This window comes from Hippopotamus amphibius, chromosome 1 (assembly GCF_030028045.1).
Source record: "Hippopotamus amphibius kiboko isolate mHipAmp2 chromosome 1, mHipAmp2.hap2, whole genome shotgun sequence".
NCBI lineage: Eukaryota > Metazoa > Chordata > Mammalia > Artiodactyla > Hippopotamidae > Hippopotamus > Hippopotamus amphibius.
The window spans coordinates 70,201,485-70,227,020 of NC_080186.1; the positions used below are offsets into that span (position 1 = coordinate 70,201,485).

The following is a 25,536-nucleotide window of genomic DNA, read 5'->3' on the forward strand; positions in this document are numbered from 1 at the left end:
GGTGCTCAGATCTTCAGAGCTCTTTCTTGATTCCCACACAAGGAATTCTTCCTTGAAATCCATTAGAAACTCCTGGATACTTTCGATAAATTCCTTTTGTTGCTGTAGCTAGACAATTCTTGCTTCAGCAAGAGTTAACTTGAAGCTTAGAGAACCTAAACTAATAGACAACAAAATTTCTAATTTTTGATCAAAATATTAGGAGAAAAACAGGCTCAAAACTCCCCTTTCACAGTTTGCCACAGGGGTGGTAAATCCCCTGTTGATACTAATCAAGTAGGGTGGCTATCTTGATGAGATTCTGGAATCTGACTTGACTGTGTAACTGTTGCTTAGATTACCACTTACCTTTGGGACCAGGCAGCATAGGACCTTGCATTTAGAGCATATTCCAATTCAAAACGACTCCGTAAAGCTGCCACGTGGCTCCGGCCAGGGCCTCCGCGGCTCAGCAGACAATCAGAAGAAGAGGAAGGTGAGAGAGACCCACTGCTGTTACTTGATGCAGGAGACATCAGCTGAGTGAAGGATGGGCAATTTCAATCATTTAATAAATCCAACGGGCTTAAAGGTGTAGTATAGAATGTAGATATATTTTAACTTTCTATTCTAGGATTTCTCATATTTTAATTTCTATTCATCTCAGCTTGCTTCTTGCTTTTCTTTTCAGCCTCTGATGGCAACACCTGGCTAGCTTAATTTACTTTTTTTTGACCCATTTCTATGCTGAGAGCTGGCCCATAAAACTTATGCTTGTCTTTCACAAAACACAGTACTCTCAAATCAGATTCATGAAATAGAAGATTTATACTTAATGGTTAAAAGATTCTCTACATTTTTCACTTTGGTGAAAAGAGTCACAGCAGAGTTCCTTTAAATTGGAGTTTACAATTATTCCCTTTACATAAAATGAATTTATACACTTTTCCAAGAATACATCCATTTTATAAAATGAAGGATGCTTTAATGTCCAGCAAGGATGAGGACTAAATAGAGTTGTTTTAAGAGAATTTTTAAAATAGTTACAAATAGTTAAGTATAGTCAGGAAACAGAAGAGTTTGAGGGAAGAAAATGAAAAAGAGAAGAGGAAACAGAAGACAGCTTTCTTGAATGTTGGATAACCTTGCTGTTATGCCCTTTACCTAACACGATATTAGTGCTGTGACTTTATAATTTCATAAGACATGTAGAGAGTAGAGTTTGGTTTTAAAAAAATAACATATGTAAATTCTAAACTCTTCATAGTAGCCAAGACATCTCTAAGTAAAGCTCTGAGAATCATGTGATGTCAATGTTGAAATGAACTTTCAAACTCTTCAGTGATTTAATCTCTTCTGTGCATCCTTTTCAAGTCAGCTATTCAGTCTGATGGGGAACATCCAGTGATGGGGAACTCACTACCTCCAGATACATTCATTTATCTTAGCACAGCTCTGACCATTGAAAAGTTCTTCCTTATAATAAACCAGATATATTACTGTACTTTATTTCCATCTGCTGGCCCACAGAGAGTTAGGCCAATCCCTTTCCCATATGACAGTTCTTCAGATGTTTAAAAACAGCTGTTGACTCATCTTAGTTTTGTCTTCTCTGAAATAAGCATCCCTAGTTCCTCTAATTGGCCTTCACATACATGATTTTCAACCCATTCACCATTCTGATCTCTATTCCCTAAAATTTGTGTTCCAGTTTTAATTATCCCTTTAAAAGGACATGACTACCCATTTTGTTTGGCCATCTCATAAGAGAGAGGAATGATCACATTCTTTATTCTGATGCAAGACAGATACTTCATATTCCAACTCCCCAAAAGCTTATTATCTACTAACCTTCATGATGTTTCTAAACCATATCTCCAATATTTGATTCTTTTACTATTGTTTCTTTGACACTGGTACATGGTGATATATTTATTTCTTAATATTTTGAATTTATTCTTGTTAGACATGTCCTACTACTTTATCTTCCAAAATACTCTAGAATCCTGCTTTCAAATATTTGCTGTCTCTCTCAACTTTATTGTATTTGCAAATGTGATGAGCAGAGCCTTCTTGACCTTGATCTAAACTACTGACTAAAAAGTTGAAGGGTACAGAGAATAGAGCCTTATGGAACTCCAGAAGTTAAGCCCCTTAAAGATAATTCTAGCCCGTTAATTAGTGCAACCCAGGTCAGCAAATTCTCTTTGCATAAAGCCCACAGTTATTCACCTTCTCCAGTAGGAAAGATTGTGCTAAGAGGCTTGGTCAGTATAACAAGACTAACTAGCTTAGCAGATCCTACCATTGTCCCTGCTTCTGGAATCCACTCTCTGATCTAACTGGATATAACCCAGGCTCGGCACAGCCTTGCTCTGTTAAATACAATGGTTCAAAGTGAGAGGATACTTGGAACTCAAGCCTGAAAATCATCTCTCAACATCCCAAGCCTCTGGCAGATGCTCTTGTTAGTAGGGGCTGCTGTAGCCTCACCAAATATACTTCTACTTCTCTCCACTTTGTATGTTTCAAGACTGAAGAGAAGGGAAAGGAAGTCTTATGTCTGAAGAGTAAAGCTTTCTCTTCATAAGTTCCAGTAAAGAGTCATGAGACAGAGCCACTCGCTACAGGCTGTAATTGCAGACCTGGAACACTTTTCCAAAAGATTAGGTTCCAGTCACTCTTAGTTAAGATTTTAAGGAAAGAAAACTTTCCTTGGATGTTTCCACTTTGGGATTTAGTTGTGTAATCTCAGGTTCATGCTGTTTTCCCCCTCCCCTTCATACACCAATTTATACGCGACGTCCATCCCTCTTCCCTGTGGCACTCACTTGCATTTGGGAATATGTTATTATTTTTGAATTAGTGCTCATGTTTCAGTTCCCTTGCCTATTTTCAAATGCTATCTCCTGAACAGGTGTATAGAAAATTAAGGCAATTATAGAGAAAATTAAAGCAAACAGCTCCTTGATATTAAGGAAAGAAAATTCCATTAGCCTCATTACCAACACATATCACTTTATGCAACATATGTGTGGTATAATAGCAATGCCTCCCAATTAATTTATGCGCTAATTTTAGTCATAATTTTTCCTGTTCTTATTGAACATAAGTGGACAATGGCTTAATGTTTTAGCTTACACTTCATTGTATGTAGGAACTTTAGTATAGAAAAAATGATTTAAATAATTACCTTCTAACATATTTGTTATATTTTTAAATTTTTACATATCAATTTTTTTAAGCTCTGCATACCCATGTCCATTTGCTTGCCTGATTATTTGTTGGAAGGGCCCAAATTTACTCTGAATTTGCCTTTGCTCCTATAGATGCAGTCAATTCTCCTTTACCCCAGGAACTTAACTGACAGGGTGAAAATATGGAGTTATGGATACTCACACTTACATTCTTTCCACAAGCATTACCTTAACTACTTTCCCCAATATCTTTGGACAGTCAGGCCTTTTTAATGGACATATTTCAGAGGCTAAAGTTCTTACCTCAATGTTGCAGAGACACTCTTCTAGCTTGGTAACAACTTCAGAAAATTCGGGTCTTCCCTGTAAATAAAGAAAAGACTTTTTTCCCCAAAGAATAAAAGGGAGGCAGCTCTCTTTGGATTTTAAAATTCGGTATTTGCATGTGTAAAGAATGAGATTAACAATAAAGTATATTTTTATTTAAAATACACTTGTATTGAAGTGTTAATTGAATGTTCATTTGCTGTTCAGGGAGGGATGTTGAGTCTTCCTCTGATAAGAGTTTTAAGTTAGAATTTGCAACTACATTCAGATAATAAAATAGTGGAAAAGCTTTAATTAGTTTTGCATGCTTTTAAATGGCAGGTTTTCCTCTTCAAAATGAAAGAATAAAAGTGAATACTAAAAACTATTAACTATCTCAGTGCCTTATAATACACTGTACAATGTGTCTGTAGGGTAAGAACTGCTACAGCTAATTTTATAATTAGGTTCACTTTTGAAAACACCATGTCAGATTCAAAACTAATCAATAGCCACCTCATGACTATGCCCTACTTTAGGGATTAGGACAAGCTTTTTATCTTCAAACTGTCATTAAAGATATTGTCCACTATGAACCTCCAGGTCAGATGAGTTTGGTTAAATAAACATTTCTTGTATTCTGATTATATTCCAAGCTTTGTTCTAGTTGCCTGGGATATATAAATGACTACGGATCTATGGAAAAAATTCTTGGGATTTTAGAAAATGTTGGTCTCTTCTGAAGAAATTATATGCCTCCTTTTGTCAGATCCTAAGGACTACATAACCTATCATTTCTCCCTTTATGAAACTTTCACTGCCAGGAGGTGGATAGCCCAATTTAACATTCAGGTGCAGTAACCAACTAATTTAGATTCTTAGTAGAACAATTTCTCCCTTAATATCTAGCCCTCCCCTGAGGACATTGCTTCCCCCAGAGCTTTCTCAAGAGGAAGCTGTTTTCTCTCACATATTCCTGTACCTCTAGGTGGGTGGGGGTGGTACTGGGGTAAGTGGGGGTCTGTGTCTTTCTCACTAACATTGTAACTTCCAAATCATTTCTCCTCAAAAAGCCACCAGTTTGCCAAGCTTTTCCACAGAGTCATTCTCTGTCTTTCTTTCAAGGTTTTGTCCTTTGCTCCCTGTCATGCTCTCTAGCACTACTCTCAGTGCTTTTATTATCCGTGCAGATAATCTTTGAGGTGGTTCCTTTGTCTCCTCTTCTACAATGATCTTTTTTTTTTTTAAGAACTTTTACTGAGATACAGTTATACAATAAACTGCATATATTTAGAGTGTACCATTTAGTATCCCAATCTCCCAATTCATTCCCCCCCAATCCTCCCCGCTTTCCCCACTTGGTGTCCATATGTTTGTTCTCTACATCTGGGTCTCTATTTCTGCCTTGCAAACCAGTTGATTTGTACCATTTTTCCATATTCCACATATATGTGTTAATATACGGTATTTGTTTTTCTCTTTCTGACTCACTTCACTCTGTATGATAGTCTCTGGGTCCATCCATGTCTCTACAAATGTCCCAGTTTCCTTGCTTTCTACAGCTGAGTAATATTCCATTGTATATATGTACCACATCTTCTTTATCCATTCATCTGTTGATGGACATTTAGGTTGCTTCCATGGCCTGGCTATTGTAAATAGTGCTGCAATGAACATTGGAGTGCATGACTTCTGCAGTGATCTTATCCTCCACCTTCCCTTAGTCACTTAGCTGCAGGTCATTCATACCCTAGTTCCTGTTGCTACCAATGCTTGCAACTCCTCCTATCCATCCTTACAATTTCCATCAGATCACTCTTGGGGCTCTGTCTCCTTTCTATCTAGCTCACTTCCTCAGGAACCCTTACTCCAACAACCTTTGGCCACATAAATCATCTTATCACTTAAGAAAACCCTGCTTTTTATTGTGAAGATTTTCAAATATACCCTGAAATAGAAGAGAATACTGCAATAAACCCCTGTGTGTATATCACTCAGCCTTAAAAACCTTATTTTTGCTAATATTGTTCTATTTATCTTTTTGTCTATCTATCTATCATCTATCTATCATCTAATCTGTCTCCCCTATTTTTTATTCTTGTTACCATCTTTTCACCATCATCCAGTCACCTTATTTCCTCCCTAATTTAGCTAGATTTCACTGGCAATCGTATTCATTCCCTTCCACACAACCTCAACTCCCTTGCCCTCTCATGCATTTTGTACACAACTGGAAAAATCCTAGTCCTGATTAAATACATCCTGACAGATCTTATTTCAAAATTATGACCCTCTGACCTAAAATGGACCCTCAGTACTGCTCAGACAGTCTATTAAGTATTCCTAGCTCACTATCTCTCACAGTCTAGATGGCTATTTTGCACTTTCTCCTCTTTCCTCAAACCTCTAGTTCCCACGGCTACTTCAATTACCCATCTATGTCTAAACCTAAATAATCTGCCTTCACTCCCTTTTCCACAGATAAACTTTGCTTGATTCTATCTGAGGGCAATTCCTTCACTGTGTACTAGATTTTATCCTTGCTAATCTACTCAAGAACATTGCTCTAACAATAATTCTCCCTTCTGTTTTTTGCATCATCAGTGTTCCCTTTCTATTGTTTAATACCATCAACATACAGAAATATAAATTCTCTCATCTTAAAAACAAATAAACAACAACAAAATAAAACTTTTGACGCTGATTCTTCCTCAAGCTACTACTCCACTTCTCTGTTCACCAAAATGATTGTAAAGAGTTGCCTAAATTTTTGGACTCTTATTCTCTTCCAACTGTCCTCCACCCCAATCAGGCTTTCTCCTGTAACACTCTGCTGAAACTGCTCTTGTTAAGGATACAGATTTACCTCCTCATTGCTAAATTCATCTTACTTGGCACAGCATTAAATGTAAATAATCATTCCTTTGTCCCTGAAACATTCTTTAATTGGATTTGAGGTCACTATTTTCTCATTATTTTTCTTCACTTTTACTTGCTATTTCTCAGTCTTCTCTTTTGATTTCACTTCTCTTTATCTTTAAATTTTAAGTTGCACCTGGCCTCAGTCTTTGGGTCTCTTCTCTATTTAATTTGTTGAGGATTTAATTCAGTCTCATGGTTGTAAAAAACAACTTCCAACTATCTATAGCTTAGTACTCTTTCTTGAACTCTGAACTCACATATGCAATTTCTTGTATTCACAGTGTTCTCTGCTTCAGTAAATGGCAACTCTATCCTTTCACTTGCAGAAGCCCAAAATCATAGGATAATCTTTGAATTCTCTCTTTGTCATACTCTTGCTTCTAATCCACCAGCAAATCATAATCATTCTGTCTTCAAAATGTATCCAGACTCTGAATGAAGAAATAGCACTTACATTGGCTCAGCCCTCCCCCAGATAACACCTGTAAACTGCGGATAAAGTGTAAAAGACAGTGACCTGAAAGCAATAGTGAACAGGAGCAGGCATATTTTGGAGGAGAGTCACAGAAGAAAGGAAGGGCATAGGATAGGTTTCCCAGCTTTTTTTTTTTTTTTTTTTTTTTACAACATTTACCCTAAGGGCAGGCCCCATCTTCAACATCTTCCTCTTAGGGAGTAAAATTCTGATGGAAAGCCTGCAGTTTTGCCTACATGAAGAACTGAAGGATAGAATTCAGAGCATCTAGGGTAGAGTGTATTAGCTAAGGTTTTAAAACAAATTATCGCAAATGTAGTGGTTTGAAACAACAGCCATTTCTTGTCTTACAGTTTCTGTGGGTCAGAGTCTAGTAGTACAGGTTAACTGGGTCCTTTGCTCAGGGCCTCACCAGATTAAAATCATGGTGTCAGTTCACTCGGTGATTCTCATCTGAGGCTCAGGGGCCTCTTCCAAGCTCACTGGAAGAATTGGAAGAATTCATTTTCTTGTGATTGTATGACTCAGGTCCTTGTTTTCTTGCCAAGGGTTGTCCAGGGATGACTCTCAGCTTCTAGAGGATGCACACAGTTCCCTGCCACATGGCTCCTATAAGCAGTTCACAACATAGCTATCTGCTTTCTTTCGGGCCAGCAAGGGCATGTTTCTCTAAACTTTTTCCCTTGTGCCCAACTGGAGAAACAGTCTTGGCTTTTAAAGGGCTCATCTGATTAGGTCACACCTACACAGGATAATCTTTGTTTTGCCATATGAGGAAACACAATTATGGGAGTAATATGTCATCATACTCACAGGTTCTGTCCACACTCAAATGGAGGAGGTATGCCTGGCAAAAAGGGGAAGGAATCTTGGGGGCCATCCTAGAATCCTGTTTATCACATGTAAGCACTAGACAACGAGGGGAAATCCTGAAAGAAAGGGGTCTGGGAGAGGGAGACCCAGAATTTGCATATAAACTCTGCCTCATTCTCTGCCTGACCTCTGAACCACATGTGCACAGGACAGACTCTAAGCAGCCCAGGTAGGCTGAAAGAAGTGAACTGAGATTAGATCTTTTGCTCAATGTAGGACATTGTTCTTACTATTTTTTTAGTCTGGAATTATCTAACTCCTACTCTCTGCCTGTGGAAACCCTCTGCCCTCTTCAAGCCCACTCACAAGACACGTCCTTTTTAAAGTGTCCAAGGATTTCACAAGATAATTTTCACTTTTATTTAGATTTATTTCATTCTTTCTTGTGTTGCAACTAGATATTTACATGTCTATTATCACTAGCTGGAACATGATTTGAGGGTAAGCAAAGGTCTGTTTACTTCTGTATACCTAGCATGTTCCACTGCACAGGATAGGTTAGTTGGGCTCGAATTTGTTACACTAAATTGCATCATGATAATAAAAAATTATACAGAATCTGATTACCTCTCATCCTTGTCTAAACCACCGTCATGTTTTCCTTGTATTATTATAATTTCCTTCTAACTACTTTTGCTGCTTCTATTCTTTGCCTATTAAAAGTATGTGCCCAACACGGTAGCCAATCCACAGCTACCATGGTATTCAATAGTGAAATACTGAAAGATTTTTCCTTTAAGATTAGGAATAAGACAAGGATGCCCACTCTCACTCAATACTGTATTACAAGGCCTAGTCATAGCAATTAGGCAAGAAAAAGAAATAAAAGGCATCCAACTTGGAAAGGAAGAAATAAAACTCACTATATGTGGTGACGATATAGAAAACCTAAAGGACTCTACCAAAAAACTGCTGGAACTAATAAACAAATTCAGTAAAGTTGCAGGATACAAAATCAATACACAAAAATCTTGTTGTGTTTCTATACACTATTAACAAGCTATCAGAAAGAGAAAAGAAGAAAACAATCCCATTTACAATTGCATCAAAAAGAATAAAAGACCTAGGAATATATTTAACCACAGAGGTGAAAGACCTGTGCACTGAAAACTATAAAATATTGAGGAAAGAAATGGAAGAAGACACAAATAAATGAAAAGATGTTCCATGCTCATGGATTGGAAGAATTAATAACGTTGAAGTATCCATAATACCCAAGGCAATCTACAGATTCAATGTAATTGCCATCGAAATTCCAGTGGCATTTTTCACAGAAATAGAGCAAACAATCCTAAAATTTTTATGGAACCACGAAAGACTCTGAAAGCCGAAGCAATATTGAGAAAGAACACAGCTAAAGGCACCATGATCCCTGATTTCCAACTGTATTACAAAGCTATAGTAACCAACACGGAGGCAAAATAAGCATTTAAAACTGTACTACAGATGAAGTAATGCCACTCACAGAAGCCTCCAATTACTCTCCTGTTGTATGGATAAAAACGCAAGGCCCTTGCATTCATCTCTAAGGCATGCACAGCGTGCCCCTGCTATTTCCTGGTTTCCTCTTTCTCTTGTGTACAAGGCCATGCTGACCTCCTCAGGATGAGGGCACACCCTGCTTTCAGGGACTTTTGTTTACTATTCTTTCCAGTTGGACTGACCAGAGCCTTCATCTTTCCCAGGTCTTTGTTCAAATATTACTTTATCAGTTTTTTCTTGTCCACCATATTTGCCCTATTTATTCCATAGACCTTATCACCAGATGACTTAGTACATATTTTCATATTTTTTGTTTTAGTGTTTACATTCCTTTATAGCACGTCCATCCAACGAGGGCAGGAATTTATTGTTCACTACTCTATCCTCAGTGCCTTGAGCAATGCCTGGCGTACAGAAGGTATTCAATAAATACTTGTTGAAAGAATGACAGAATGAATAGTTTTATGTTTTATTTACATTTGATTTTATTTTCAAACTATCTCTTTTGTATGGGGAGAGGGTTTTTATTATAATTTGCTTGAAGTGTCTTTTTTTTAACCTATCAGGGAATACATTATAAATGAATGGCCTTTTTTTGAACATTAAATCCAAATGGTGTTAATATTTCATTGGAGGGCTAAAAAAGCATCAAAATAATGGTAAAATATGATACTTACTAAACACTTGGAACATTTTACCTAACTCATAATGCTCTGTAATGTAGGCATTTATTATTTCTATTTTAAACTTGAAAAGGAAAAATCAGAAAAATTAAATAATTTATCTAAGATAGTATAGTCAGTAAACAGGAGAGCTGAATTCAAAGCTAGGTGGAGCTTGTGATCTTAATGCTCCTTCATTCTTCCTCTCTATGTGTGGCATCTATATCTGTGAAGAATAATTTAAACCTGAACAGTGACTGAGACTAGCTTCTGTATACTACAAAGAACACTGGATTTAGAGTTAAAAGACGATGTTAACTACCTAATAGCTATGTGACTTTGGATGGTTTATTAACCATTTTGAGCTTCAGTTTTCTCAGCCTCAAACTGAGTTGCCAAATTAAAAGAATTAAATAAGGTAATGGATTTGCAAAAGCTCAACAAACTATCAAGTGTTTTACACAGTAACTAAATTTTTAAATAATTTATACTAACGGCTGTGCCTTGGATATGAGTTCTCTGAATTTATGGTCAAATGCTTTAACAGTTCAGTTCTTTTGTTTGTTTATTGTGGGAATACATATATATTTATTGAAGCATAGTTGATTTAAAATATCATGTTAGTTTTAGGTGTACAACATAACGATTCAATATTTTTATAGATTTTACTCCATTTAAAGTTATTACAAATCATGGCTATCTCTCTCTGTGCTGCACATTATACCCTTGTTCCTTATAATGGTTCAGTTTAAATCCTATTCAGATTAAGGAGTCTAGCCATTTATCTGGCATCATGTGAGAACCCCAAATGCTCATTAAAAAGCAGAAATCACCAAAATGCCTCGTGAACTGAAGACACTGAAACCCCTAGAGAATCAATGCCAGCATTTTGAGGTGCGTTGCCCTCTGCTTTCTTTCAGGCGGATGGCTCGTACTCTTTGCCCTTGTGCTGCGGTCGGTGGCAGCCTGTCCTGCATCGTGTGTGCTGTGCACCAAAGATGTAACCCTCTGTCACCAGCTAACCTATACAGTAGGTAATAAAACCAGTAACTAAAAAGCCGTGTTTAGTGTATCTGATAAATGCATTGCTATGCCTTTCTTTGTACGGACTGATCTCTCAGCTCAGCCTGAAAGAGGTAAACTTTTAAAGACCCCGCCTTCTTTACGGACTAAAGAGGGATAATATTATTTTATTTTCCTGTTCGTTCCTGGTGGTCTCAACCAAAACTATTCTAAGACCTTCAGAGGTAACGGAGATATTTTGCTATTACAAAAGAATACCACCATTTCATTCAGTTACACACTATTTTTAATAAAAGAAAAAACAGATCATTTTAATTATATTTTGTCCACTCTTTGTGCAGATTTGAAACCTACCACAGGCTGGAAGAAATATCAATGAATCAGGAACCTGAACTGCAATTGTTCAGCATTAGTAAGATTAAGTGATGTACCAGCAAAACAGATTATTATCAAAGTGCATCTAATTTTGAAAGTGTAGTCTTTTTTTTATTGGTGGTAAATGAGCTGTAGAAATGCTAACAAGATACACTGCCTGTATTCATTACATATTGCTTGCTTAAGTCAACAGTTTAATAAGACACCTTATTAACAAATTTGAGGAGAATGTGATCTACATCCTGATATCCAAGAAGAGATAAACAAGCTATAAACTCTGCCAATGGAAAAATTTCAGAAACAAATCCAACATGGAGTGGAAGAAAATGAGTTCTTTCACTTCTAAAAATCCTATGACTCCATGAGAATTAAGAGGTAGATGGCATTGTCATTCCTGACAGGAGAGAGACAGTTTCAAGCCTAGTTGGTCGTACACTGTTTCCAATCTGTATAGAAAACACTTAAAAAACGCTAAACTCCCATCCCTTCAAATAGATTTCCTGACTTCACTACATTTTTTTTTTTGATCAGAGATAGCAGATGTCTGCAAGAAACAAATATTGCTCATCTACATTGCTGCACCTCTATATATTCCTTCTCATTTACAGAGTGCCACATTTGTGAAGTTAGATTTCATAAACACAGAGAAGTAAACAGATGACTTGCGAGTGGAGCCTGTCTGGTCCTAGACAAGAAGTAATTGACAGAAACAATAGCCCGCTCTCTCAGAGTCAGAAATCCCTAGAGGACTGAGGATCCTTAAAAACAAAACTCCCTCAACCCATATGGAAAACAATGATGAAAGGAAGAAAACGCCAAACTGGCCGGAATTAATAGAATTCAAATAATCAGTAATAAATGCTAAAAGCATAACACCCCCAAACAAAAACCCTGTGACTTAAGCTTGCTCCTGCTACAGAGATGGGAGCAATTCTTCGAAAAGAAGGCACCGTGGAAATCCTTTGTCGTTTACATTTTTTTTAATCTCTTTGTTTCAGTGATGTAGTCTGAATTTCATAAGGGAACTGTGATTTGCTTCCCCCATAGTTGATTGTTCTAATATCACCTGTAGACCTCCCAGGGACAATGGACTCTTCCATCCTTATGACACTGTCACTTGCAGTCAAAACAATTTTAGCATGATAAAGATGTGTTACAATAACTCTTGATTATAATGCATCTTTATTGAGTTACAACGCTTTGATTTCTAATGACAGAGCAGTGATAGCTCTGGGGTGATTATGGTGAAGGGATTTAACAGTTGGAAGCCCTGAGTACCACCTGTCATCACATGATGGACTTCATTGGAAGAAACAGATATTAGACAGGAGGCCAAGATGGCCCAGACTATAATGAGAACTCCACTGACAGATCCTCGGGTCGTCTGGAGAGAATATAGATCCTTACCAAGTTGCCAACTTTTAGCCTGAAGCTAAAAAGCAGAAACCAACGCTCCTTTTCACTTCCCCCACCCCAACCCACACCTTTATGTTTGAGAGAAAAGATGATTGGCTTCACAGCATAAATATACATTGCTTGTGCAAAACTGGTTAGGAAGCTCAGACATAGGCGCGGCTCTTCAGTGAATCTGTCTTGGGCCAGCAGGGCTGGAGCAGGTCAGGCCACAGCCTCACAGAGAGAAAGTCTGAAAAGCCACTTTCAAAACAACATCAATGATGATAGTCCCAGACAATGAATTAAATTTGACATCTAAAGGAACAGATGGGTTTATGTTTCTCAAATAAACATGTCATGGTAACAAAGAATATAAAAATCCATCATTCTGATAAAAAGCCACCTTCCCCTTAAACTGAGAAATCAGAGAATCATTTTCATTTTGTTTATTGTTATTACCCAGGTGATAAGATTGCTCAGAGGGTGCTGACTATCTCTGCTCTTCGCTGTGCTCCCCTCCCACATGTGTGTACTCACTTTTAGTCTGTGCTTTTCTTCCCCACAGCAGCCCCTGTGACCACGAGGGTTTTAATCATCACCGATGGATATCTCTCCTCTATAGAGGGCACAAATCTGTCCCTCTTGTTTAATCTTGCCCTGCTCTCCTTGAGCAGAAATGGCATCGAGGATGTTCGGGAAGACGCCCTGCACAGCCTTTCAAAGTTGCGGACATTGCTGCTGGAGCACAACCAAATATCCAGCTCTTCGCTCAGCGACCATACCTTCAGCAAGCTTCGCAGTCTGCAGGTGCTGGTGCTTAGTAATAACGCTCTCCGTACCCTGCAAGGGTCTTGGTTCCGAAACACCAGGGGCCTAACCCGGCTCCAGCTGGATGGGAATCAGATCACTAATCTGACAGACAGTTCTTTCGGAGGCACAAATCTCCACAGTCTCAGGCATCTGGATTTATCTAACAATTTTATTTCCTACATTGGGAAAGATGCCTTCCGGCCCCTGCCTCAACTACAGGAAGTGGACCTTTCCCGAAATAGGTTGGCCCACATGCCAGATGTTTTTACTCCACTGAAGCAGTTAACCCTTCTGAGCTTAGATAAGAATCAGTGGAGCTGCACTTGTGATCTCTACCCTCTTGCCCGGTTCTTAAGAAACTACATGAAGTCTTCTGCTCGCACGCTCAGGAATGCCAAGGACCTAAGTTGTCTGCCGTCCACCACGTCTGTGTCCACTGCAAAGAGTGTGCTGAGGTTGTCTGAGACCAACTGTGATTCCAAGGCTGCCAACCTCACTCTGGTTCTAAAGGACAGAAGTCCCTTCTTCCCAGGGCAGGATGTGGCCCTGCTGACTGTCCTTGGCTTTGCAGGTATGACAGGGAGAAGTGTGCTCAGCTTTTCTCCATATTCTTGAAGTACTCTAAATGATAGCTTTCTCTGGCAACTGGGGAACCCCTCCGGGGCTTGTGGAATGGAGAGGTTGTCAGTAGTATGGGAGGATGTTGGCTGACTTGGCATAGGTTGCAAAAATTTCCTGTTGCAAAGAAACTAACAGAAGAAAGGGCCTTGAATGAGAATTAAAGAGCGCTAGTCCTCGTATAGCACAGTCCTAGCACTGTGATTTTGAGTACGTTAACCTGCTTTTCAGACATCAGTTTTCTTGTCTGTAATGAGAGAATAGTCTATATTTCAGTCATCCACTCACCGAGGAGTACTGGTACATTCATTAAGATGTTAGGAGATAGGGGTTAAAAATGTGATACGACACAGTCTTTTTCCTCAAGGCACTCACATCTGTGGGCCTCTCCGCGGTGTAATAAGAATCAGCAGGCTTTACCAAGTGCAGAAGGAGATGCTATATGACAATCAGGTGCATTCTGCTCTCTGGTGCTTGTATAAGCGACGATTAAGGGCATGAGCTCTGCAGTTAGATTATTCGGCTTTGAAACCTGGCTCTTGCTCTTACTTGCTGTGTGACTTGGGCAAGTTATTTAGTTGTTCTGTGCCTTGGTTTCCTCCTATTTGGGGATTCTGAATTCTTTCAAGATTTGTTTATCTAACTTGTTTATAAGCTTGGCCCATACCGCCCCCCCGTCCCCCACCCCAACGGACTAAGGAGAGGATATATGCAACCCTTTAATTTCTCTATGGTAGTTTAAACTTTTTTTTTAAAAACTATGCATCAGCTATCATTACATATCACTGGATGAATGATGTAATGTGATGCTTTGTGTCATTAGTCGAAGACCAAATATGAATGAAATTTGTCAAGTTGTCTAGATGTTTGTGTGCTTTCAGTGCAGGATGAAATCCTTTGCCCCTGTGGATAACCATGGTGATGAGACGTGTATGTGTGTGTGGGGGGGGTGGTATGTTTGTGTGTGTGTGGGGGGAGGTGCCCCAACACTGGAGGACCAGAGGCTTGCAAGCAGCACTCAGGACTGAACTGATACATTTTGAATCTGTGCTTTAAATAATTATTCCATAGCAGGTTTCCAGTGAACCACTTGAACATCAAACTTTTAGCTCTTGACAGTTACACTTCTAATCAGGATAGATGGAGGCTAGTGTCAGGTCTAGACAGTGAAACTACCACAGCAGTAATCACATTCACTTGGAAGGGAATTCGAATCCTCTCAGGAAGATAAGTTGTTTTAGAAAATGTGTAACTGTGTCAGTAATTTATGTGCTAAGAAATAATTTACCAAAAAAGACAAAAGCACTAGGGCAACAGAGAGTTTTTCCTTAAATGTGTTCCTTAGACTACAAATTCTAGGGGAAAATTAATAGATATTTCAATAAAAACATGCACAGATGCACATACAAGCAGTATGTCATGGGGTTCAAATAGATTTGAGCAATGCTGGATTAAAGTGAAATAGGCTTTACTGAATCATTTCTCATCGCCTTTCATTTTTCTATTAGGTATTGTTAATCTCTAAGAGGAAGATATAATAATGGAGCATTTCTTAAGCTTATTTGACCATTAACTTTTTTTCACAGAGGATTTCATTGAATTAGTGTCTTGTAGGACATCACTTTGGAAATATTACAATAGATACAATTTTTAGGATCTTCTAGGTATCTTTTATATCTATTCTTAGAAAAGATTTCCCCAAGTTAACAACTCTGCATTAGTGTAGAGATAGATAAAAATTCTGGAAGATTCCAAAGGTTTTGTCAAAATGATAGGAAGCTTAACATGCTGATAAATTATAAATATTATTGCATGTATGTTAAGTTAGTGTGTGAAATTACCATAAAATGTACCTTTCATTAATTAATATTAAAGATGCTGTTTTTAAGAGAGATTCACTTTAAAACAACTCTGACTTTTGATATCGGATTACTCCTTCTAAGGTTCTACTCCTCCTGAAGTAAAAGTGTGGTCAATAATCTATACCTCTACATTATGGGAAAAGGACTTAGAAATAAAATTTGGCCTCTGACTATATTTTCTTCTTTGGCTATAGATAAATCATCACAATTCCAAGGAATGTATAAGATCATATTCTGTGAATTTAAAACTAATATGTGGTTAATCGGCATTTAACCTCTTGATGCTTCCTATTCTATGAACTGGAAGGTAAAAGAGAGAAAGCTTTCATGAAGCTGTAACATTTCCAATACTTCAATGAGATTTTTTATCGTTAATTTTTCATATTTTTATTTTCCAACTCAGAAAAATTGTTAGAACACGTTTTAAAAATAGCAACAATGCCCATGGCAATGAAAATTCAACCGTCTTCTTGACGGCAGGTTCAGCTGGCCTACAAGCTTCATTTGCTGCTTTTGCTCTCTGCACTAATAGAAAGTGACCATACCTGAGTGGTAATGTGATCCAGACATAGCTCTAGCATCAACAGTGGGAGAGTGAGTGATTCCTTGCCCTTTAGACACAATTACAGAGGAAATTTATCCCATAATCAGATTATGCCTACTCTCATTTCAATGGCTGATTCATGCGTTTAAAAAATTTAGGCCTTTCTTTCCTTTATTATTTGGTTTAGTAACTGCATTAGCCGTACAAAGTATTCTCTTAATGACTTGTTTTGGAGTTTTTCCTAACAGCTGAGGCTTCTAGGATCTAATAGGATAATACAAAGCCTAAAAAGCAGCAGCAGCAATTATAACCACAATAACGTATAACAACGACCATTCACTGGATCTCACTGTATCAAAGTACTGTATTAAACATGTCACATATATTATCTCACTTGATCTCTGAGTGGTATTAATTATTCCTCTTTGATAGAGGAGGAAAAATAAAGCTCAGGGAGGTTAGAAAATGTGCTTAAGAAAAGTATCAGAACAGAGCTTTGAATCCTGAGTTCTTTTACTCCATGTAAGGGATACAGAGATGGTTCTAAAATTTTATTATTTTCATGTTTTTAACATTTAAAAACCAAAACCTTTGTTTGGAATTACCCAGACTCTAGAATCTGACAAGGAAAATGTTCTGATTTAACTTTTGCTACTACTTTTAGAAAATGTTGTGTTTTTAATAGAGATTTCATTATTTCAATATGTTATAGCACTCTCCACGAGTGTATTGTTGTCAAATAAATTAAAATGGGGCTTAAAACGTTAAGAGCTGGTACGTTACACAAAGGTTGGCATATTTTACCGGAAACTGCTATTCTATTTGGTTAATCTTTAACAGAAAAAACGTAACAACCATGCCTGACACCCAACCATGCCTGACAACTCTTTTCTTTTAAGTTTAAAAAATTATCTTCACATTGTCATTAAAGTTGTCTGCAGTGGAGAGAACAAGGCATAGGGCAATCCATCAAGGAGTCTAGAATGCTGATATCATCTCATCCACCGTCTTCATCTCCAGAGTCAGAGAACTGAGTTTTCCAGGGCAACTGACTTGCCCAAGGTCACATGGCAAGTTAGAGGTAAAGGTGGATTCAAAATACAGAATTCCAAACTCAATCTATACTGACATGATGTCCTCCTGATCACCATTTTGGAGATTTGTAAGATTAGGCCACTCAGTACTTTTCATTATTAGAATTCATAATCAGAATTCCTTCTGCTTATTTAAGAATATTCAATAAACATTTCTGGACTGCCTCCTCTGTGCCAGTGTTGTAAGCACTGGAGATACAATGTCAAACAAAACTGAAAAGGTCCATTTCCTCATAGTGCTTAATTCTAGCAGGGGAAGACAGACAATGAACAAGCAAGTGAACAAGTGAACACAATAATTTTATATTGTTATAAGTGCTAAGAAAAAAAGGCAATCACTGTGTCAGAGAGAGTTGGGTGTAACTCAGAGACTTTGGTTTGAACATCTAGGTGGTTGAGGATGCTGTTTCTCAAGATGAGAAACAGTAGAAACAGGTTAGACTCTGCACTTGAGTCTGAGAAACACTGCCCTTTACAATTTTATTTAGAGGATAAGCTAGTCTATAGAGAACATGAAATGACAGTACCAGGAATTCTGAGATTGGATGTCAATCATTTTATTGTGGTAGTTCATAGAAGGCAGTGATCTTTGCAAGACGGAAAAAAAATAGCAAAAGTGTCAAGAAATTGGGAGGTTTTGATTTAGATTTTAAAGGATAAATGAAATTCAAATAAGCAGAGATAGGAGAAAGTATTACAAGCATCACTAAGAGAATACACAAAGGTTTAGAAGTACATTTTAAGACTAATGAAGAGTTTGAAATATAGTGTTTGAATGTGGGAAATAATAAAAAAAATAAGGCTAGGAAGGAAGGTTATGGCCAGATTACACTGAGTCTTGAATGCCAAGGAGTTTGACCTTTATGCTAATAGAAGCCAATGATGTATTCTGAGGTAGGGGATGAATTTTTAGGGATGATTAAAATATGGCAGTAGCTCATAGAATCTTTTTTTCTTTGGGGAGAGGAGGTTATTGCATACGAGAATTTCAGGGTATATGCTAAATGTGGTCTATTTTTATTGACTATGGGATTAAGAAATAGGAGGTTTCATTTCCCATAGGCAGAAAAAGAATTTTAATGCTGGAATTAGTTTACCTTGAATGAATTTCAGTCCATGAAAAAAACTCCTTTTTCTATCAAACACATTCCAGATGGTATTGTTTCTTATGATTTTTAATAGATACAAAGAATGATCCAAATTGGAAAACAGAACAATGTCAATTAAATAGCCTCTGTCTGGACTAATATTTTTCCACATGGTGATAGATTTCCCACCCATTTCAATGTCCTTTAAGCCATTAACCTTGATATTTGCGGATTTCACATTTGACGATTTATGTTTCTTCCTATGATGTTATCTTTTAATAGTCTCTCTTATTTGTCACAGGAGCTGTTGGTCTCACTTGCCTAGCTTTAGTTGTATTTAACTGGAAACTCCAACAAGGCAAAGCAAATGAACACACATCAGAAAACCTTCCTTGCAGAACCTTCGATGAATCCCTGTGTGATCATGAGGCAAGAAATTACCACGCTAAGGGAGATTGTAACTGCCACTTAACTCAGGAAAATGAGGTAAAGGTCATGTCCATTGTGGGGTCCAGAAAGGAAATGACACTTTTACAGGAAAACAGCCATCAAGCAGTACTGGCCTGTGAGTCCACAGCTCTTGACGGATCATTTAGAAACCTGAAAGGGAGGGGCCGTGGGGCCGACAGCACTTTCTTCTGCTTTGGTGGCAGATTGCTGCAGTCGGGATGTTCAGAGCCTCCTGGGAATATGGCAGCTTTTAATGAAGCCGGCTTACTTACAAGATATTGTCCAAAGAGAGCTGAAAAGCTGAGGAATCATGAGCCTGGAGAAGTCCAACCTCAAACTCTGCCACAGCATGTAACGAGAACAGTAGGTGAGTTGTTTTAGAAAATCCCACTCTGTTTAAATCCCTCTAAAGGGGTAGCCTCCTTTGAGTTCCTCAAAAGAGAAATACCATAAAAATCTCTGTGGCACTAGCCTATTCCTCTCCTAAAGATACTGGACATGTATCTTTGTGTGTATGGTATGAGCATGTATGTTTGGGCTGATGTGTAGAAGCACACTTCCCACCCTCAGGAGCTGAGAATACATCTTGTGCCCAATGGAAAGTGAATTTCGTGACCCAACACCTAACAATGTTTGGTTTTTTCAAAAAATCTTTAAGAAGCCTTCTAAGTAGCAATAGTGCTGTTAAGATTTATGGGAGGCTGGGTATTGGTCTCTATTCCAACAATCCTTAGAGCTCTAATGCCAGTTCTGCAGTAAGCAACCATCCCAGAGCATGACATGTTAGAAGAATGGGCCTTCTAATGCTAGCGATTCATTTCAGGAATGATGTCAAGACACATACTTTGCCTGCTGAGCTGTCAGGGATGATAACTTCCCAGTTCAGGGAAAGTCAGGACTTAATTCATTGTCCCATGTTGGGAGCCAAGTGAATCTGGCCGTGACATCTACCCACTGTACATGGGCGATGTCAATATTTAGGTGGAGGCGATGAATTAAATGTCTTCCTTTTTCTCCCTGAATAGTAAGGCAATGCTTTCAGGCTCAACAGTGAAAACTTTGACAGCTGCTCTGTAAAGAGGTTCCTGTCATTTATTTGAATTGGTTTACAACAAGCAGAGCTTTCTCTCAGAATATGAATGACAGAGGTGCTGCACCAAGAAATTCTTACCATGGGGATCTGGCCCTAAGGATGGATTTGGGGACTACTGGAAAAGAACGAAACTGTATGTCATTCCACATGTGGTATAAAGCAGGATGTGAATTGATGCAACTGCATCCCCTAGACTTCAGATCTTACCAGTATTGGGGATCTAATGATTTGACTGTGAAGAGGAATGGCCAAGGAAGAAAACATTTGCCATAGAAACCCGATCAGATTGGTTTTATTTTGTAAAGAAATAAGCACTTAGCCTTTAAATAGAATCAAACCTTAGGCACATGTTTCATTTTAGCTTTGTCCAGAGCCTTCACTTCTCTATGGGAAACTCTTATACTAAAGGGAATGTGGTCACTTAACCGTTTAAAACCCAGTCTCTTGTTTCACACAGAGAACACTGGATTGTCAAATCAATACAGTTACATTTAAGAAAGACTTGAAATTCTGCTACATGCCAGGCATTGTACTGAGACTGGAAAGGGCAGGTATTGGAAAGAAAACATTCAAGGCCACACCTGCCCCAGAACAGAATGTAAGAGGCAATATTACTCTGATTAGGTCTTTTAACCCGGAAACATATAATTACAGTATTTCAGGGGTAGAGGAGACTTTAGAGGTGATCTAGTCCAACAGTTTTATCTTTAAGTCACAGAACTCTCTTAGAATATGATGAAGGCTAGAAATTCTTTCCCCAGGATAATTTTATACCCACATAAAGTTCCCATCTAGTCTAATCTCCTGATATCCAGGGAGTAAATGGCTTCTCCAAGGTCACTCAGAGAGTTGAAGGTAGATCTCAGATTAGAATTGGATGCAAGTTGGGGGTTATTTCACCTCTTTCTATCACTGAAAGAAATGCTTCTTTCTTCCTTTGGATAAAATAATTTCACAAAACAAGAAAAGGTGCACTGATAAGATGTAATTTTAAACTTAACATGCATTGTGGAAGAGGATAGGGTTTAGTGTCAGACAGATCTGGGTCAAATTCTTCCCATATCATTTAGCTGACATGAGACTAGGGAAAAATATTCAACCTCTCTAAACTTGTTTCTTCCTCTGTAAACATGATAGGATAATAGGACTTGTGCAATGGATCAGGTCTCTTAAATGAAAAAAATCAATGTACAGTATTTAGCACAATGCCTACCTCTTAGTATATGATCAATTAATGGTGAAATAGTACTATTACTTTTGTCATTAATATTATTTAACATGTATTATTAATATTATATTAGCATGCATCATTTAAAAGTCTCAGACAGATTCCTTCAACACAGCCCAGGCCATAGTCCAAAACACATATTCATTTAACAAATATTTAATGAATACTCTATTGAGAGGTGTGAAGTAAAACAGATATGGACTCTGCATTAATGAAACCAGTAGTATCATGAGTATTTCTCTGTTGCTGTTGAGGTTATTATCTGTTGGAAACTATATTACTCAATATTATATTATGTTCTTCCTAATATTTAGTTCCAAGTGGAAATGAATTGAGAAAAAATTTACTATCGCTATTTGGAAAGAATTTAGGTATTATTCATATTTAAAGCTAACCTAATGGACAACTAATTAAATATTTACAATTATGAATATTTTTACTTCTAATTCCACAACTTTTACATCAGCATCACAACTGATTAAAATGTGGCCATAAAGAGTATCATTGCCAACACACCAAACTACCAAATGTCCCTTGAGGATTTGGTTAAAAAATTAGGAAATTTTCAAGAATTACCATAATCAAAGGAGTCCTTTTTGCATCTTTCATAAGGCTTCTAAGCGTCTGTTTGGTTGGGGGTAATAAAACTCTGCTCAGTGCTTAATTCCTGCATTTATTGTTTAGCAGATATCAGCAGTGACACATTTAGTAAAAGATATGCAACATCCGCTTCAGCCTTGGCAAGAGAAAGTCTTGAAAAGCATTTAACAAATGAATCATGGCAACCTCCAATAGAAAAAGGAGACAATGGCTTACAACCTCACAGGCAGAGACATTTTATTACAGGCTCATCATCCAAGCCTCGCGAGTCTGAGGAACACTCTGTACAAAAGATCTTACAAAAACAGAGATCGAAATATGATGATTCTTGTGGACGGTTCACACGGAGCAGGCCTGGGTATTTTCAGCCAAACAATTCTCTTATCTGTAAATATGTGCCCTGTGATCAATTTCAAGATTACGTGAAAGAAAAGAAGCCAAATCGTCGAGAACACTCAAAGCCCAAGAAAGAGCAAATCCAAATTAAAAGAGCAATAGAAAAATTCCTCATGAGTGAGGACAACATGGAGTTATCGGGGTTATCAACAAAAATCAAGAAAACATATTCCCCTAAGAGGGTTAGCTTCCATCATCCTGATTTAGTAGAAAAAAATAATTTGGTGATGTCATCCAAAACATCAAGCCATTGGAAAGAGCAGAAAAATCAAAGTAACTACCTAACCAGCTTGGATCTCAAAAAATGCAGCAATCCTCAGGAGAGAAACAAAGGAGGAAAATGGCTTACTGATCCACAGATTTTGAAAAAGAAGGGAACCAACCAATCTGACTTCAAAGGGAAAATTAAAGGACAAAATTTAAGGATAAAATTAAATTTAAACCCTTTTAGAAAAGTCAGAATCCATCCAGAAAAATCCTTGCCAGAACTCCCAAAGAAACGCAAACGAGTGTCGTTACAGCCTAATAAATTCTCCAAAGCTTCTGAGAAAGAAGCCAAAATAAACCTGGTGTCCTCTGCAGATTTCTGCCAACAGTCAGAGGGTAACAACCATGCTAAATTCCCTGCAAAGAGGCTGCCTCTCAAACATGCCCCAAAGCAGACTCCATATTGCAGAAAAAACATTAAAAAGGCTCCTCTGCTCAGTGCTGACAACTTGTCTGTGGCCAACCAGAGCTCCGTGGAAGACAACTGTCACCCTACTGGTCATATTCCTGACAGAAACCCATCAACACTGCCTCAGCCCACACCCACTGTGGCCGAACACAGGCACTCACACTCCCCCTTCTCAACTGAGCAAGTGGGAGGTGCAGCTCACCTGGCATTGGGGGTTCCTAATTATTTACCAGCGACTTTGGAAAACACAGGAAAGGATATTTCACCATCCCACCATTCTACGGGGGCTACTGAACACATGGAGCAAGACAAATCAAAGACCAGCGAGCTAAGCCAGTTTTCTTTGTCCCTGGGGAATCAAATCCACAGGACTGACACCTACAAGGAAAACACTTTAGAACAAAATCAAACCTTACTACATGCAGAGCAACTCTCAAGTCACGAACAACTTGGAAACGAAGGAAAAACATTAATGACAAAACCCAAAATATCACATCCAATTGTGGAAAGTTGTGTTATGGATGAGGGAAATGATGTAGGAAAGAAACTTCCTAAAACAGAAACTTATGATTCCTCTCCTGTTCCCTGGACACAATCCAAGGGCAACTTAACATTTATGAAGATAAATTCTATTCCATACCAAAATAGAATAGAGCTTCCCAAGGATATCAGTACCCCTCTTAGTACTCAAGCCATCTGGCCTCTACCCAAGAGTAGTGAAAATGGAAGTGACAGCACAAATGCATTGCCCAGAGATGACGGCGCTGAAGCACTGGAGATAAAAATAGTAGGGAAAGAAGAGAAAAAAATGCTGGATGAAAGCAAGGCAAATTCTAGTATGTTAATGAAGACCACACGGATGACCTTAAATGGAGCCACAAAAGAAAAGCAACAAACTTGGCAAAATGGAAAAAGTGAAAAACATTTATATGATTCAAATTCTGTTGAGGCGACTATTGCAGCTAAGGATTTGAGAATGACAAGTTCCCATGAAACCAAAAATAGATTACCTTGTAGTGAAATAGATCTTAAAATTAATAGCAATATGTATGATTTGAAAGAAGTTCAAAATATTCAACCAGATAAAGATAACAGTGCACATAAAGAAGGTGCAATGACAGGGGAGACATTACCAGAGTTAAAAGACATTAGTTTTGAGGCAGAAAATGAGGTGTCTATAATTCCTAGAAGAATAAATGAAGCTGAAAACTCTGCTCCTAAACCTGCACTGTATCTACTATCTGCTGAGTATGTTAACTCATCGTCTTTAGAGGCAGAACAAAGTGAACAAAATAATTCAAATAATAATCCTTTTCTACCTTAGCTTTCTTCAAAAGGACACACAAACATCCTGCAGCCTTTGCATGTATTTCAAAAGCATTATTTTGGAGGAAGAATCCTAGTAACTCTTTGTTATCAATAAAATAAAAGTACACAGTTGAATATAATGCAAAAATCAAAGACACAGCCACAGGATATGTTTGACACAATTAATTGAGTTTGCTTCTCTAAGGAATGTGAAAATGGGAAAGAAGAGTTGTGCCTCATCCTGGAAAAGAAAGCAAACATTAAAAAAAAAAAAAAGCCTTAAGCAAATGAAAGATTAAATAAGAAAAATTACTTGAGCAGATTTATACTAGATGATTATTTTATAGAAATTACTATACATATCTCAATTAGCAGTATTACAATATTGCTTTCTACACAGATGATTATATATTCATATTTGTGCCTGATCTGTTTTCCTAATTATGGTATGAAAATAAAAATTGAGCTTTGTTAACTGTAGTCCAGCAGATATGCATGTTGGCATATTTCAACCATTTGTGGATTGTTCTGTTGACAATTATGTTAGATCCTAAGTAAAAGTCTTTGAAACCTGTTATTTCCCTAAGAGAAAAAAATCAAGGATTTCCAGAGGTAGTGAGCCATTTCTGTAAAATCTGTAAAATCTTATAAATCCACTAGGTGGAGATCTCGACTTCAATCACGCTGGAATGAATGGGGCTTCAAAATCAACACAATAGCTCCAGAACAAAAGGAATTTTAACAAGCTTTATTGTCAATTGTTATTCACTTAAGACTTTGAAAAATAAATAACCCATTAGCATGAAAGCTTTCAAGGCCTGAGCTCTTGAGTTCAGCATGGTACTACCGTACTGTTTGGTGTGAGTATTCCTCCTTGTGCACAGGAACTCAATGTCTTTATTAATGCTAGACTTAAGAGCAATAGTAGAATAAGCATTTCTTATTCAAAGCAACACTTATTTGAAAGATAGAGGTACACTCAATTTTATTAGGAATATCCTAGTATAATGTTGAAAGCATACCTTCATGGTATAGAATACTATAATATTTCACATTCTCTAGTGGGAAAAAAGGTTGCAA

General features: G+C 37.7%; 2 protein-coding genes across 2 annotated transcripts in view; one reads left to right on the forward strand and one right to left on the reverse strand.

Annotated features, from left to right (window-relative positions):
• TNNI3K (TNNI3 interacting kinase) overlaps nt 1–25,536 on the reverse strand; it is a 280,990-nt gene that overhangs the window by 53,342 nt on the left and 202,112 nt on the right. The window contains exons 22-23 of the mRNA XM_057716084.1: nt 3,480–3,539; nt 349–518 (exon numbers count right to left, since the gene is read on the reverse strand). Coding sequence (XP_057572067.1) covers nt 349–518; nt 3,480–3,539 — 230 coding nt within the window. The remainder of the gene's footprint in view (nt 1–348; nt 519–3,479; nt 3,540–25,536) is intronic.
• LRRC53 (leucine rich repeat containing 53) lies at nt 7,891–24,472 on the forward strand. Its single transcript, XM_057745455.1, has 6 exons — nt 7,891–7,921; nt 9,554–9,652; nt 10,817–10,930; nt 13,255–14,070; nt 19,007–19,522; nt 22,164–24,472. The coding sequence occupies exons 1-6, from the start codon at nt 7,891–7,893 to the stop codon at nt 24,470–24,472; spliced, it is 3,885 nt and encodes a 1,294-aa protein (XP_057601438.1).